The 17,165-nt window shown below is 42.4% G+C and overlaps 1 protein-coding gene across 1 annotated transcript in view; it reads left to right on the forward strand.

Moving 5' to 3' along the window:
- Positions 1–1,039: 1,039 nt before the first annotated feature.
- zgc:154058 (Frag1/DRAM/Sfk1 family protein) overlaps positions 1,040–17,165 on the forward strand; it is a 53,905-nt gene continuing 37,779 nt past the window's right edge. Inside the window, exons 1-4 of the mRNA XM_036987350.1 lie at positions 1,040–1,348; positions 1,615–1,885; positions 14,458–14,505; positions 15,412–15,498. Of these exons, the coding sequence (XP_036843245.1) occupies positions 1,821–1,885; positions 14,458–14,505; positions 15,412–15,498 (200 nt within the window). The 5' untranslated portion in view covers positions 1,040–1,348; positions 1,615–1,820. The remainder of the gene's footprint in view (positions 1,349–1,614; positions 1,886–14,457; positions 14,506–15,411; positions 15,499–17,165) is intronic.

A 17,165-nucleotide genomic window follows, 5' to 3' on the forward strand; every position in this document is an offset into this window, starting at 1 on the left:
TCTTTTCTATCGCACAGCAAGCGGTACCGGAGAACCAAGTCTAGGACCAAAAGGCTCCTCAACAGCTTCTACCCCCAAGCCATTAGACTGCTGAACAATTCATAAAAATCGCCACCAGAGAATTTACATTGAACCCCCCTTGTACACTGCTGCTACTCACTGTTTGTATGCTACCTATGCATAGTCACTTCGCCCCCACCTACATATACAGATTACCTAAACTAGCCTGTACCCCTGCACACTGACTCGGTGCCAGTGCCCCTTGTATATAGCCTTATTATTGTTATTCTTGTGTTACTTTTTATTATTACTTTTTACTTTAGCCTACTTGGTAAATATGTTCTTCTTCTTGAACTGCACTGTTAGTTAAGTGCTTGTAAAGTAAGCGTTTCACGGTAATGTGTACACTTCTTGTATTCGGCTCATGTGACAAATAAAGTTTGATTTGATTGATTCTGTTCCAGCCATTGAACCTGCCATCCCCAATGAAGGTGCCACCAACCTCCTGTGGTTTGAAATAGTCATGAAGATGGATGAGTGCTGAAATGGTTTCTCTACGGATTTAGATGTAATGTACATGACGCAATCGTGTACCTTCTACTGAGCTATGTTTATTTCATGCCACCTATTTGGTTTGACAATAAGTTCTACTTTCCAGGCAGACTATTGAGATGCACCATGGTGTCAAAAATATACCACAGGACATGCGTTAATACACTGTTGACTGTTGTCAACAGTGTGACCTAAATTCACAGAATAATGAGGATAACCATACTTTTTCTTAAAACAGGAACAAACGAACAAACAAAGCATTAGACAAACAAACAAATCAGAGCTAAACTGCAGGCTCGAACATCGATGCATGTGGTGCCGCGAGAAAACTAATAGATTCGCTTGATTTAGTTCACCAGACCGTCGGTGAGCGGAGTTCGTCATTTTTGGCCATTTAGTCGTTTTCTGCACCTCTTGTCCAACCGGGCTAGATAAATTGAACGTACCCAGTCTCCCCCAATGGGGGAGGAGTTGCGCTCAACAGCTGGCAAGCCTGCTTTGATGATTTTTGACAAAGCTACCTCCCCACGGAGATACACGAAACACCGTCGGTTCCCTCAGAAAAGACACACACTAATTGTCCAATTCAAAGAAGAAAAACGAACAAGGGGGACTTAAAACTGTCAAAATATTTAAAACGAATATATACTGACTCGTTGGAATTTTTCGTGAGAAACAGGAGAGATTTGTCTCGTGAAAAGGTGCCTTTTTGACAGAGCTTTTGCAGCTATAGGCGCTCGAGACGAGAGTGAAACGAAAGTTGGGAGCAAAAACGAATCTTTCCAAAAGGGAAACGGTGAGATGCTGAGAATCTATATTATCATTATTTCCTGTAACATTTGGCTAGAGTTGATAGGCAATTTAGCATGAAACCGCTAACTGAATAATGAATATATTGCTGCGAAAGTGTCGGAAAAAGTGAATATCATCTTGCATGTTTACACTGTAAACCAGTTGACTATAGTCACCCATACCTAACTCATCTGTCCAGATTTCATAGTAGCCAATAGTGACAACACGATGATGGCGATGTTGAGTAACCTATCTTCTTCCTCTTTCCAGACTGGACACTTCGCCTCTCCACTCACTCCATTTCCTCGCCTTCAAGTCACAAACACGTCGGCTGAGATGCGGCTGCCAGTTACCTGGAGTTAAATGCTAACGTTAGTCCATGAGAGGAGAGTGCGAGTTTGGCAAAGGACGAGGAGAAAGAAGAAGAGGGCTATTTCCTGAAACAGAGGGACCGAGGGACAGAGCAGGGAGAGGACATGTCTCTTTGGGTCATACTACCTGTTAGTCTGCCTTCCTTGACCATCACTGGAATATGGGTTGTGTGAGTGTTTCTGCTTTTTGTTGATCTTTTAAGCCAACTCAAATAGTCCATTGTTGTTTGGTCCTTTGGCCAAAGGCACAACATGTCTGGCACAGAATCTCAAACAGTCAGTCAGTGGCCAAATGTCATGCAACCTCAAAATACCATGATAAAGCAATCCACAGCCATAGTTTTATATATATATTTTTATACCTGACATTTAATGGCAGGATTGGAAAGTATCTAGTCATGCAAACCAACTGTGCCAACCACCACCACTGCTCTGGTCATAGAACCTGGCTGCATAGCTGCTGTGCATTCCAGGGCTCCATGGTGATATGAGTGGATTAGTTCTCTCCCCAGGCCTGCATGTGGCCTTAGAGCACTACTGTCTAAAATAGCTTGGGCTGTGATTCATCTCTCTCTCTCGCTCAAAATAGCAGGTTCAGGTAGCCTGTAGGCCTATTGCTATAGGACTTCATATTCAGTCCTTTATTAGGTCTAGGTCTATGTGAAGTCACTTAGGGTTGGTGGCTTGGGGTTGACTCCTTAGATGAGTGTCTAGGGGTGACATTTGTCCTGCTCGAGTAGGGCTTGGAGGGAATGAGAGGGGATGAAGTTTCAAGTTTTGTCACGTGCACAAGTACAGTGAAATGCCTTTCTTGCAAGCTCTTTCCTGTAATCAATATCAGTAGTGCTATAAAGTAAAGTAGAACAAAAACATATGAGAAATAGAAATAAAAACATAAGAAAAGTAAGCTATATAAAGGGTCTGTTCCATCGTCAGTAGCTATATACGGGGTCTGCTCCAGAGTCAGTAGCTGGAGTGTTAGGGGTAGATATGTATAGTGGTAAGAAGACTAGGCATCAGGATATGTGATAAACAAGAGTAGACACATTAGAAAAAGAAAAGATGTAATGAGGGTGGATGGAGAGAGAAAAAGAGTGAGGAAGGAGGGACACTGAGGGAGGAGCTCAGCAGTTGACTGCTGTGTTGCCGCCAGATTCCTCTCACCTATTTCCTTCCTGTCCAGTGGGACTCACAAGGGCACCCTGTCTCCCCGAGCAGTCAAGGGTCCCTCTCCTTGGGCAGCGGAATGTGAAAGGGCACGCTTTGTTACGTAACCCCCCCCCCACCCCCCGAGTGGGGGTAGGATAAATACTGGGCTGACGGGATAGTGCTTATTCAGGGATTTCACACTGCAACCCACACCCACATACAAACACTGTACTCTGTTCTGCGCCATGAAATAGCTACTGAGAACTAGACAATAACTTTATAGTACAGTCCACTCAAAGCTAGCCGGCTTCTTACATAGATTCTTCCATTGACCTTTCTGTTTGCAAATGTTTTTTTCCTATTGAAAAAGCTGCATGTCGAATGGCAATTCAGTACAGAGGCCTTTTTCCATGCTCTTCTCAAAGAGGAAAACAGGGAAAATGAAATATTAAATTGACCTTTTAGGTGTAGCCTGAGGTAACCTGCACAGATAGTCAGCCATTAAGCTCCTCTGTATTCTTTCCGTGGATGACATTTTGGATGCTGATTTGATTACAGAACAACAAATGATCGCAGCACTTTCTCCGGTGACATTTCATCTTCATTTCATTTATCATGGGGCAATAAGAGTTTTTAGATTCAACAGTCTATCTACATTTCTGTTTAGTGTGTAGTTAGTTGTCCATGATGAAACTGTTAGAAATAATCATGATAATTATTTTGTGGTGTTCCAGAATGTACAGATTCTAGAAGTTAACGTGGTAATTGATTATAATGGCGGCTGTTTTATGGGCTCCAGACCAATTGTGCTCTTTTGTTTATCTTTTTGCGCTGATCTTAACTTTTTCCTACATAATGTTTCTGCCATTGTTTCATATGGCCGAGAAGAGCTGCTGGACATCAGAACAGCTATCACTAACCTCGATTTGGATGACGACTTCTACTTCAATGAGTCAGAGGTCGAAAGACACATTGATTATCGTGGACCAGGCCCAAATCCCCGACACTCCAAATAAAGAGGAGGAGGTGGTGCTATAGAGGCTGGCGTGCGGGATACCTGGCGAGACTATGTCGGAGATTGGATAAATTGCCTCTACCCTCCGTTCTATTGGCGAACGTGCAATCACTGGAGAATTAACTGGATGAGCTCTGTCAAGACTATCATATCAACGTGATCTGAACTGTAATATCTTATATTTTTGTGAGTCGTGGCTGAACAAGGACATGGTTAATATAAATCTAGCTGTTATTTCTATACGTCGGCAGGACAGAGCGGTTGTGTCTGGGAAGCTCAGAGAAGTGTGTGTGCATCTCTAATATTAAGGAAGTCTCGAAGTTCTGCTCGCCTGAGTTATAATACTTCACGATAAGCTGTAAACCACACCATTTACCAAGAGACTTTTCATCTATGTTTTTCATAGCTGTCTGTTTACCACCACAAACCGATGCGGGCACTAAGACCACACTCAACAAGCTGTATAGGACCATAAGCAAACACAAAAATGCTTACCCAGATGCGGCTCTTAGTGGTCGGTGACTAATGCAGGAAAACTGAAATCTGTTTGTACCAAATTTCTACCAGCATGTGACAACACTTAGATCACCTATACTCCACACACACAAATGCATACAAAGCTCTCCCTTGCTCCCTTACAAATCTGACCATAACTCCTGATTCCTGCTTACAAGCAAAAACTCAAACAGGAAGTACCAGTGACGCACTCAATACGGGAGTGGTCCGATGAAGCGGATGCTAAGCTACATCACTGTTTCGCTAGCACAGACTGGAATATGTTGAGGAGTTTACCACATCAGTCACCAGCCATATTAAAAAGTGCATCGAAGACGTTGACCCACAGTGACCGTACGTACATATCCCAACCAGAAGCCATGGTTTACAGGCAACATTCGCACTGAGCTATGGCTAGACATGCTGCTTTCAAGGATCGGGACACTAATCCAGAATCTTATAATCCTGCAACACCCTCCGACAAACCGTCAAACAGGTAACGCATTAATACAAGCGCAAGATCGAATCCTATTTCACCGGCTCTGACGTTAGTTTGCAAGCCCCGCCACATCGACTATCACAGATTACAATGGAAAACCCAGCCGTGAACTGTCCAGTGACACAAGCCTACCATACAAGGTAAAAACCTTCTATGCAAACTTCGAGGCTAGCAACACTGAACTAAGCATGAGAGTTGATGTAAGACCTTTTAAACAGGTTAACTTTCGCAAGGCCTTGGGCCTCCGGAGTGGCGCAGCAGTCTAAGGCATCGCAGAGCTAGCGGTAGATTTGGATATTCTACATTTTCTAAAACTGTTAAAATTATGTCTGTGAGTATAACATAACTGATATGGCAGGTGAAATCCCGAGGACAAACCATCCCAAAAAAAGAAAATTTCAGCCTATTTTTAATGGCTATCACTTTTATTATAAGGCCAAGTCCTCCCAGATTGCAGTTCCTAGGGCTCCCACTAGATGTCAACAGTCTATTAGAAAGAGTTCCAGGCTGGTTTTTGGAAAAATGAGCCAGAAATTGTAGTTTTTTTTTTAGGTGGCTCCCATTTTGGCTGTAGTGTTTCCAAGCGTGTGGAAGAATGCGCTTTCTTTGGTATTTGTTTCCGGTAAAGACACTAACGATTCTTCGTCTTAAATTTGATCGTTTATTTAATTATTAGGGTACCTAAGGTTTGATTGTAAATGTTGTTTGACTTGTTTGGAAAAGTTTTATTAGTAACGTTTGGGATTCATTTTGTATGCATTTTGATGGCGGGAACCTGGGTGGATTATGAAGCGGTCAATAATCCAACCAGTTTCCCGCCATCAAAATGCGCCAGCTAAACAGAGTTTTTATGGATATAAATAAGGACATTATCGAACAAAATGACCCTTTGTGATGTAACTGGGACCTTTTGGAGTGGCAACAGAAGATCATCAAAGGTAAGGAATTTTTTATATCGCTGTTTCTGACTTTCATGTCGAACCTGCCTGGTTGAAATATGTTTTTCATGTGTTTGTTTGCGGGGCGCTGTCCTCCAGATAATCGCATGGTGTGCTTTCGCCGTAAAGCCTTTTTGAAATCTGTCACAGCGGCTGGATTAACAAGAAGTTAAGCTTTATTTTGATGTATCACACTTGTGATTTTATCAAAGTTAAATATTTATAATACTGGAATTTGAATTTTGCGCTCTGCAATTTCACCGATGTTGGCCAGGTGGGATGCTACCGTCCCACCTGCCCATAAGAAGTTAAACAGTTCAACATTCACCTCAGGGCAAGATGGATTACCAGGACGTGTACTCAGAGCATGCGTTGACCAGCTCGCAAGTATCTTCACTGACATTTTCAACCTCCCCCTGACCCAGTCTGTAATACCTACATGTTTCAAGCAGACCACCATAGTCCCTGTGCCCAAGAACGCCAAGGTAACCTGTCTAAATGATTATTGCCCCATAGCACTCACATCTGTAGCCATGAAATGCTTTGAAAGGCTGGTCATGGCTCACATCAACACCATCACTCCAATTCTCATACCCCTCCAACAGATCCACAGATGACGGAATCTCTATTGCACTCCACACTGCCCTTTTCCACCTGGAGAAAAGGAACACTTAAGTGAGTATGCTGTTCCTTGACTACAGCTCAGCGTTCAACAACATTGTGCCCTCCTAGCTCACCACTAAGCGAAGGACCCCTCCAACTGGATCCTGGACTTCCTGACGGGCCGTTCCCAGGTGGTGAGGGTAGGCAACAACACATCCACCACACTGACCCTCAACACAGGGCCCCCTCAGGGTTGCGTGCTTAGTCCCCTACTGTATTCCCTGTTCACCCACGACTGCGTAGCCACACATAACTCTAACACCATCAATAAGTTTGCAGACGACACAACGGTGGTTGGCCTGATCACCGACGATGATGAGACAGCCTACAGGGAGGAGGGTAGTGACCTGTCAGTGTGATGTCAGGACAACAACCTTTCCCTCAACGTCAGCAAGACAAAGGAGCTGATCGTGGACTACAGGAAACGGAGGGCCGAGCTCGCCCCCATTCGCAACGACAGTGCTCTTGTGGAGCAGGTCGAGAACTTCAAGTCCCTCAGGGATTTCGAGAAATTGCCCTTAGGCTCTAACCAAACCACACTTGGTGTTATTTTAACTTCAAGATATCCATGAGTTCACAAAACAGAGTTTGAGGAAAGTGGAAAACTGGTTGAAAACAGTTTGTCAGCCCAGCTGACCTATTTTGTTGCCTTACAATCTGGAATTACAATAGATTTGTGGGGGGTTTGTATCATTTTATTTACACAACGTGCCTACCACTTTGAAGATGCAAAATATTTTTGGTGAAACAAACAAGAAATAAGACAATAAAACTGAACTTCAGCATGCATAACTATTCACCCCACCGAAGCTGATACTTTGTAGAGCCACCTTTGGCAGCAATTACAGCTGCAAGTCTCTTGGGGTATGTCTCTATTAGCTTGGCACATCTAGCCACTGGGAGTTTTGTCCATTCTTTTAAGGAAAAACTGCTCCAGCTCATTCAAGTCAGACTACAGATTGCCTATTGGATTGAGGTCTGGGCTTTGAATAGGCCATTCCAAGACATTTAAATGTTTCCCTTTAAACCACGCGAGTGTTGCTTTAGCAGTATGCTTAGGGTCATTGTCCTGCTGGAAGGTGAACCTCTTTCCCAGTCTCTAATCTCTGGAAGACTGAAACAGGTATCAATATCTCTGTATTTTGCACCATCCATCATTCCTTCCCCACATCATGATGATTCTGCTACCACCATGCTTCACTGTGAGGATGATGTTCTCAGGGTTTGCGCCAGACAAAGTGTTTTTCTTGATGGCCAAAAAGCTCCATTTTAGCTTCATCTGACCAGAGTACTTTCTTCCATATGTTTGGGGAGTCTCCCACATGCCTTTTGGCTAACACCAAATGTGTTTGCTTATTTTTTTCTTTAAGCGATGGCTTTTTTTCCGGACAGTCTTCCATAAAGCCCAGCTCTGTGGAATGTATGGCTTAAAGTGGTCCTTTGGACATATAATCCAATCTCCGCTGTAGAGCTTTGCAGCTCCTTCAGGGTTATCTTTGGTCTTTTTGTTGCCTCTGATTAATGCCCTCCTTGCCTGGTCTGAGTTTTGGTGGGCTGTCCTCTCTTGGCAGGTTTGTTTAAATTTTTTAAATAATGGATTTAATGGTGCTCTGTGGGATGTTCAAAGTTTCTGATATTTTTTTATAACCCAACACTAATCTGTACTTCTCCACAACTTTGTCCCTGACCTGTTTGGAGAGCTCCTTGGTCTTCATGGTGCCGCTTGTGTGGTGTTGCCCCTAGCTTAGTGGTGTTGCAGACTCTGGGGCCTTTCAGAACAGGTGTGTGTGTGTGTGTGTATATTGCACACAGGTGGACTTAAATAATGTGACTTCTGAAGGTAATTAGTTGCACCAGCTCTTATTTAGGGGCTTCATAGCAAAGGAAGTGAATACATATGCACCCACCATTTATCAGTTTTTAATTTTATTGAATTTTTAAATAAGTATATTTTTTTCACTTCACCAATTTTGGCAATTTTGTCTATCCATTACATGAAATCCAAATAAAAATCTATTTAAATTACAGGTTGTAATGCAACAAAATAGGAAAAAACGCCAAGGCACTGTACCTGAGAGGCCCATGCAGGTGGAGGACACTCAGGAATCTTTTACTACCTGTGTGTGTGGAAGAGAGCTATGGTATCCTGGGTCTGTGTGTGCCTCCCATGTTTTGTCTGCCATTCCCTCCTACCTGTCCAAGTTCAACTTGGTGTGTGTGAATGGCAGTGTAGCATACACAAGCTGACTCTTGTATTGTGGAGAAGTCACTGTTACTGGGATCGTGCTTTGATGCTCTTCCCCTCTCGCTCTCTTTCTCCCCCTCGGCCTCTTTCTCTCTCCATATTTCCTTATCTGTTGTCTCTCTCTGGCCTAGTGATGATGGTTATTCATGGTTGCCATGACTTCAGAGGCAGATGGCAGAGTTAGTGTTTACCAAATGTAATTTATTTTTGGGTTCAGGTGGTGTGTGTGCAAATGTTATGTCATGATGCCCCTAGTAGGGAGAAATCACTATTTTCTCCTTTTTGACTTTATGGAGGTGTTTGACCGCATTTTATGTTTTTTAATAATGAAGTTCTAAATCTGACCCCTGAGGGTTAGGGTTACACCGTCTCCTTCCTGAGCGGTATGATGGCTGTGTGGTCCCATGGTGTTTATACTTGCGTACTATTGTTTGTACAGATTAATATGGTACCTTCAGGTGTTTGGAAATTGCTCCCAAGGATGAAACAGGCTTGTGGGGGTCTACAATTTTTTTTTCTGAGGACTTGGCTGATGTCTTTAGATTTTCCCATGATGTCAAGCAAAGAGGCACTGAGTTTGAAGGTAGGCCTTGAAATACATCCACAGGTACACCTCCAATTGACTAAAATGATGTCAATTTGCCTATCAGAAGCTTGTAAAGCCATGACATTTTCTGGATTTTTCCAAGCTGTTTAAAGGCACAATCAACTTAGTGTATGTAAACGTCTGACCCACTGGAATTGTGATAGTGAAATAATCAGTCTGTAAACAATTGTTGGAACATTTACTAGTGTCATGCACAAAGTAGATGTCCTAACCGACTTGCCAAACTATAGTTTGTTAACAAGAAATTTGTGGGTGGTTGAAAAACTGATTTTAATGACTCCAACCTAAGTGTATGTAAACTTCCGACTTCAACTGTAGGTAACAGTAGTAGCTAGCCAGTTAACGCTAGCCCTATTGACTTACAATGGGCTTGCAGTCTATGTACACTACAGTGGGTATTGTAGGCAGGTAAACATGCAAACATTTTCAATCAGATGTTTTCTTGCCTAACATTATCTGGAAACGGTATATTGATTTTTATTTTTGTTATATGGAGGGGTGATGCAAAACAGCTCCAGGCGTTCCATGCTTTTCTTATCTCCTGTTCTGAGCATCTGAGATTTACTATGCAATCTGATACATGTCAAATCAGTTTTCTTGATCTTCTGATTAGAGGTCGACCGATTGATTTTTCAATGCCGATACTGATTATTGGAGGACCAAATAAACCCGATACGGATTAATCAGACAATTTTTATATATATGTATGTATGTATATATATTTGCCATGTAAAAAAGCTAACGTTTAAGTTCCTTGCTCAGAACATGAGAACATATGAAAGCTGGTGGTACCTTTAGACATGAGTCTTCAATATTCCCAGGTAAGACGTTTAAGGTTCAATTCAACTAAATTGAACATAGGACTATTTCTCTATACCATTTTTATTTCATATACCTTTGACTATTGGATGTTCTAATAGGTACTTTAGTATTGCCAGCCTAATCTCGGGAGATAATAAGCTTGAAGTCATAAACCGCGTGATGCTTGAGGCATTGCGAGGAGCTGCTGTCAAACGCAGTAAAGTGCTGTTTTAATGAACGCTTACGAGCCTGCTGCTGCTTACCACCGCTCAGTCTGACTGTTCTATCAAATCGTAGACTTAATTATAATATAACACAGAAATATGAGCCTTAGTTTCCGGATTTGACCATATTAATGACCTATCATTTCAAACACAAAACTTTAATTATTTCAGTGAAATACGGAACCGTTCCATATTTTATCTAACGGGTGGCATCCATAAGTCTAAATATTGCTGTTAGATTGCACAACCTTCAATGTAATGTCATAATCATGTGTAATTCTTGCATATTAGTTTGCAACGAGCCAGGCGGCCCAAACTTTTGCAAAAAACATTACCCTGACTGCACAGAACGCAAGAGAATTGACACAATTTCCCTAGTTAAAATAAATTAATGTTAGCAGGCAATATTAACTAAATATGCTGGTTTAAAAATATATACTTGTGTATTGATTTTAAGAAAGGCGTTGATGTTTATGGTTAGGTACACATTGGTGCACCGCAGTGCTTTTTTTTCGCGAATGCGCTTTTTAAATCACCCGTTTGGCGAAGTCGGCTGTGATTCAATGATGAAATTAACAGGCACCGGGCCTCCCGGGTGGCGCAGTGGTTAAGGGCGCTGTACTGCAGCGCCAGCTGTGCCATCAGAGTCCCTGGGTTCGCGCCCAGGCTCTGTCGTAACCGGACGCGACCGGGAGGTCCGTGGTGCGACGCACAAATGGCCTAGCGTTGTCCGGGCTAGGGAGGGATTGGTCGGTAGGGATGTCCTTGTCTCATCGCGCACCAGCGACTCCTGTGGCGGGCCGGGCGCAGTGCGCGCTAACCAAGGTTGCCAGGTGCAGTGTATCCTCCGACACATTGGTGCGGCTGGCTTCCGGGTTGGAGGCGCGCTGTGTTAAGAAGCAGTGCGGCTGGTTGGGTTGTGTATCGGAGGACGCATGACTTTCAACCTTCGTCTCTCCCGATCCCGTACGGGAGTTGTAGCGATGAGACAAGATAGTAGCTACTACAACAATTGGATACCACGAAATTGGGGAGAAAAAAGGAGTAAAAAAAAAAACAAAAAAAAAATTAACAGGCACCGCATAGATTATATGCAACGCAGGACAAGCTAGATAAACTAGTAATATCATCAACCATCTGTAGTTAGCTAGTTATTGTTAAGCTTGATTGTTTTTTATAAGATACGTTTAATGCTAGCTAGCACCTTACCTTGGCTCCTTGCTGCACTCACATAACAGGTAGTCTGCCTGCCACACAGTCTCCTCGTGGAGTGCAATGTAATCGGCCATTATCGGTGTCCAAAAATGCCGATTACCGATTGTTGTTGAAACTTGAAATCGTCCCTAATTAATCGGTCGACCGCTACTTTTGATCCTGTGTTTTCTTTACAGGAAACAGTAAGTTTATTGAGGGCTGATAGTTGTCACTCACTTCCTTTGAAAAACAGTTTGCCCTACAGCCAATTCTGTTGAATCAAAAGAATTTGCAAAAAACAGTGACAGAAATATGGCTGAGAAAGAAAATTCAATGAGAGGGGGTACAAAAATGGTCAGATTAATACTGCTATTGAGAAAATTCAAAAAGAAAAACGAGACATGACCTTTTTCAAGGTCAGTTTCACAAAAAGAAGCATTCTTGCGTTCTAACTACCCGCTGTTCAAAGTGCTCTGAAAAAAATTAAGGGAATCGTTCACAAACATTGGCACATTCTACGATCCGATGATAGTATCAGTAATGTTTTTTTTTTTTTTTACCTTCCCTTGGGCGAATTCTCGCGGGGCAGAAATCTGATCTATTGGTAAACTCTGATTTGACCACCCCAAGACACAACGTCTATTTCTGGCCCTACTGGATGGAAACTACAAGTGTAATGGCTGTGCTCAATGCAATAGCACTTATAAATGTAGATCCTTCAAACAGGGAAACAGATCCCAATCAAAGGTGTTATTACGTGCTCCACTAAGGCAGTTTTATAAAATATATCTTGTCCTTGTGGTAAGAATTATGTGGCTAAAACAAAACGCGAATTAAAAGTACTAATCTCGGAGTGTCGTAGCACCATTGGGTGCAAAAACTCGACTTACCCAGTTGCGGCCCACTTTTTGGAAGAAAACCACTCGATTTTGTCTCTACGTTATATTGGCATCGAACATGTCACCCTCCCTAGGAGAGGGGGTGACCTCTACAATTTATTGTTAAAACGAGAGGCTGCCTGGATCTTTAATTTAAAGACTCTTGCTCCCTTCAGTCTCAACGTAGACTTTGATCTGAAGCCATTCTTGTGATTATTATGATTGTGCCATTGTAAATGTTTGTAGGCTTATGTAGCCAAATTGTATCTATGATGGTACGCTATCCATTAGTTTTTTTGTATGCTATTTTAATATATGAGAATTAACCAATGATATCAGGCCACACCCGGCCATGATTACAGACACGTGTGTCTTTTGACACTATATAAACGAGTCACCCCGCAGTGTTTGTCATTATACCCTAATGAAGACCGTTTATTAGGTTATTAAATTATTGCACTTGAGCTCCGAGTGTGAGGCTCTCCTTTTACTTTTTTGTGTTCTACTCTGCTAGCCAGCACCTCGCCTAAATAGGTGTGCGTTTCTTTCTCCTCATAAACTAAAATTAACACGGTATGAATTTATTATAATGTCATGATGAAATATTGTATTAAAGCAACGTATGAGATGTGAATAGGCGACATTTAATTCCAAAGTCTGAGTTTATTTTCTCTCCCTTCAGTTCAAATAATGTCTGCAATTGATTTCATGAAAGGTTGCGCCATTTTTACGTGGTTGTGTCATATTTCTGTGCATACTTTCCTCTTCAAAATATGTACAAACGGAGTACGCATCTGAGAAGTGCCCTCCCATACATTGATTTGGACTCGTACGCCAACCTTCCCGTGCTCGAAGCACCATAGTATACATTTTGAGAAAGACCCTGTGTGTTTGTGACACCCTATTTTCGGATGTCTGTCTGATCTACTGCATGGTGTTGTGCTTCGTAATTTTTCAATGACAATTTACCCTTTATCAGAGTTTTGATTTTGTTGCGTGCATTATATTCTGGTGCACAATTTTTCTCTCTCACCTCTCTCTTTCACCCCTTCTCTCTCATTTCTCCGGTCAGTGCCCCTGTGAGTGCCCCAGTCAGAATTGCTAGCTGATTTGTTATCAGGTGACCTGGTTTCCAGGGGCAAGTAAACAGGACAATCTCAGTGACAGGTTGTTGTGTGATCTTATTGCTTGGTTTATTTGTTTTAACAGAAGGCTAGAGAGTGCAATTACAGCATAGATGGAGAGCATAGCCTACATTGAGAGAGCATACAACCAGTGACAATCCTTAAACTACATTGGATGTGATCTTTCTCACTCCCCCCCCCCCCCCCCCCGATTTTCAGCTGGTATTACAGGAATTTGAGAGCCGATCTAGGTTGTATATTTTACAGTGGACAGGTTGCTTGCCTCCCCTGGATTTCTCCACCTGAATTTGTAAAATATTCTGGGAATTCTTACGACTTAAACCTCATCCACTTAAAAAATGCCGGCTCCCTATCATAACACTCTGAAAGCGATGCATTTTACTGCTAGAGCATTCTCACGTAATGGTCATGTTTCAAATAACCTACATTTTACCTCTCTTCTATTGTGTGAAACTCTGCCCTGTGGTTGGAAACCTTAGTCTTTCACCCCTTTCTCCCTGGTTCAACCACAAAACCACCAGTGACGGTTATTGTTCCTGTTCCCTCTATTTGTTCAATGACTCACTGGTTCCAAACTGTATTTCTCTTTTTACTGTTTCTAAGAATAGAGGCCACTGGGAAAACGAGTATTAAACATGTTAGATGATGGTCTATTCCCTGAATCACTTTTTCCATTCCAAGCCATATGAATGGCTGTGAGTTCTTAAGCCTCATGCTTCGAGTAGTTAAATGTTCAAGTTGCAGTTGTGTGGTCCAGATTGAAGACCATGGTAAGTTGATGAGGTGTGTTGCTTCCTCCTGTCTGTGTAGTATCCTAACCATTACTCCTTTATATGATCAATGTTGTCTATATTATGCATAGGCTGACCCTTTTCTTTACCTGTCACAGGTACGTCATGGCCCTGTACAACCAGCACGTCTGCCCTGTGGATAACTGGTACGTAGCTAAATCATTCATGTTAATAGCTGTTTATTTAAAAAAAAAAAAAGTTTAACTAGGCAAGTCTGTTAACAAATTCTTATTTACAATGACGGCCTAGGAACAGTGGGTAACTGCCTTGTTCAGGAGCAGAATGACAGATTTTTACCTTATCAGCTCGGGGATTTGATCTAGCAATCTTTCGGTTACTAGCCCAATGCTCTAACCACTAGGCTACTTGCCGCCCCACTAGGCTAACTGTAGTTTATTCATGTTAATAACTAGTTATCAACCAGTTGTCTCACTGCTACATAGCCTGAAACCTATACATGGTACAATACTTGCCTGCATACGTCAAACCACTCTCACAACAAGGAGTCTCTTTTGGCTCTCCTCTAACTCACTAATCTCTATATAAGCTGCCTGTTAGCTTAGCTGCCTGTAATCATGCTACATTTTTTGTAAGAAAATACTAAAATCACCAGGAATTTGTTTTAATTTAGGAAACCTGTTTCTGAGCATTCCCAAGAGAAAAAAAAAGATGTCATCAAGTCTCAATTTAATCAAGGTATTCAAACTCTTTTTGGAGTTAGGTCAATTTGCAATGCACAAATCATTATAGTTATGTTCCGGCCCCCCGACTATCTGCTCCGACCAGAATCGGCCCGCAGCTGAATTTAGTTGCCTTGCTGAGTGTGTGTGTGGGGTTGTCAAAACACTTTTCCATGTAATGCCACTTAGACTAGTATTTCCATAATAGGGATGTTGCAATAGTGAAACGTAGTCTTCTATTATGCACTACTAGACTGTTTACAAGGGCTGCTTGACATGACTTTTAAAACCTTGTCCTCATCAAAGCAACCCTTTCCTCCCTGTGTGTGTGTGTGTGTGTGTGTGTGTGTGTGTGTGTGTACACGCACACAGGTTATATAACCAGTCGTGTGACAAGGAGCTGTATCTACAGAGTGGACCAACGTTGTGCTGTACTCTAGACAATGTTCCACTCATCAGGTCAGTCTGATCTTTCTCTCTCTACCAATTTCAATATAAGGGGCTTTATTGGCATGGGGAACATATGTTTACCTTGCCAAAGCAAGTGAAATAGAATATAAACAAAAGTGATATAACGAAGAAATTAACAGTAAACATTACACTTACAAAAGTTCCAAAAGAATAAAGACATTTCAAATGTCATATGTCTATATACAGTGTTGTAATGATGTACAAATGGGTAAAAATAATTAACATTTTTATTTTATTTTTTTTATTTCACCTTTATTTAACCAGGTAGGCTAGTTGAGAACAAGTTCTCATTTGCAACTGCGACCTGGCCAAGATAAGGCATAGCAGTGTGAACAGACACAGAGTTACACATGGAGTAAACAATTTAACAAGTCAATAACACAGTAGAAAAAAGGGGAGTCTATATACATTGTGTGCAAAAGGCATGAGAAGGTAGGCGAATAATTACAATTATGCAGATTAACACTGGAGTGATAAATGATCAGATGGTTATGTACAGAGATATTGGTGTGCAAAAGAGCAGAAAAATAAATAAATAAAAACAGTATGGGGATGAGGTAGGTGAAAATGGGTGGGCTATTTACCAATAGACTATGTACAGCTGCAGCGATTGGTTAGCTGCTCAGATAGCAGATGTTTGAAGTTGGTGAGGGAGATAAAAGTCTCCAACTTCAGCTATTTTTGCAATTCGTTCCAGTCACAGGCAGCAGAGAACTGGAACGAAAGGCGGCCAAATGAGGTGTTGGCTTTAGGGATGATCAGTGAGATACACCTGCTGGAGCGCGTGCTACGGATGGGTGTTGCCATCGTAACCAGTGAACTGAGATAAGGCGGAGCTTTACCTAGCATGGACTTGTAGATGACCTGGAGCCAGTGGGTCTGGCGACGAATATGTAGCGAGGGCCAGCCGACTAGAGCATACAAGTCGCAGTGGTGGGTGGTATAAGGTGCTTTAGTGACAAAACGGATGGCACTGTGATAAACTGCATCCAGTTTACTGAGTAGAGTGTTGGACGCAATTTTGTAGATGACATCGCCGAAGTCGAGGATCGGTAGGATAGTCAGTTTTACTAGGGTAAGTTTGGCGGCGTGAGTGAAGGAGGCTTTGTTGCGGAATAGAAAGCCGACTCTTGATTTGATTTTCGATTGGAAATGTTTGATATGGGTCTGGAAGGAGAGTTTAGAGTCTAGCCAGACACCTAGGTACTTATAGATGTCCACATATTCAAGGTCGGAACCATCCAGGGTGGTGATGCTGGTCAGGCGTGCGGGTGCAGGCAGCGAACGGTTGAAAAGCATGCGTTTGGTTTTACTAGCGTTTAAGAGCAGTTGGAGGCCACGGAAGGAGTGCTGTATGGCATTGAAGCTCGTTTGGAGGTTAGATAGCACAGTGTCCAAGGACGGGCGGAAGTATATAGAATGGTGTCGTCTGCGTAGAGGTGGATCAGGGAATCAACTGCAGCATGAGAAACATCATTGATATATACAGAGAAAAGAGTCGGCCCGAGAATTGAACCCTGTGGCACCCCCATAGAGACTGCCAGAGGACCGGACAGCATGCCCTCCGATTTGACACACTGAACTCTGTCTGCAAAGTAATTGGTGAACCAGGCAAGGCAGTCATCTGAAAAACCGAGGCTACTGAGTCTGCCGAT

The sequence above is a fragment of the Oncorhynchus mykiss genome, chromosome 1 (assembly GCF_013265735.2).
Source record: "Oncorhynchus mykiss isolate Arlee chromosome 1, USDA_OmykA_1.1, whole genome shotgun sequence".
In the NCBI taxonomy this organism is placed as follows: domain Eukaryota; kingdom Metazoa; phylum Chordata; class Actinopteri; order Salmoniformes; family Salmonidae; genus Oncorhynchus; species Oncorhynchus mykiss.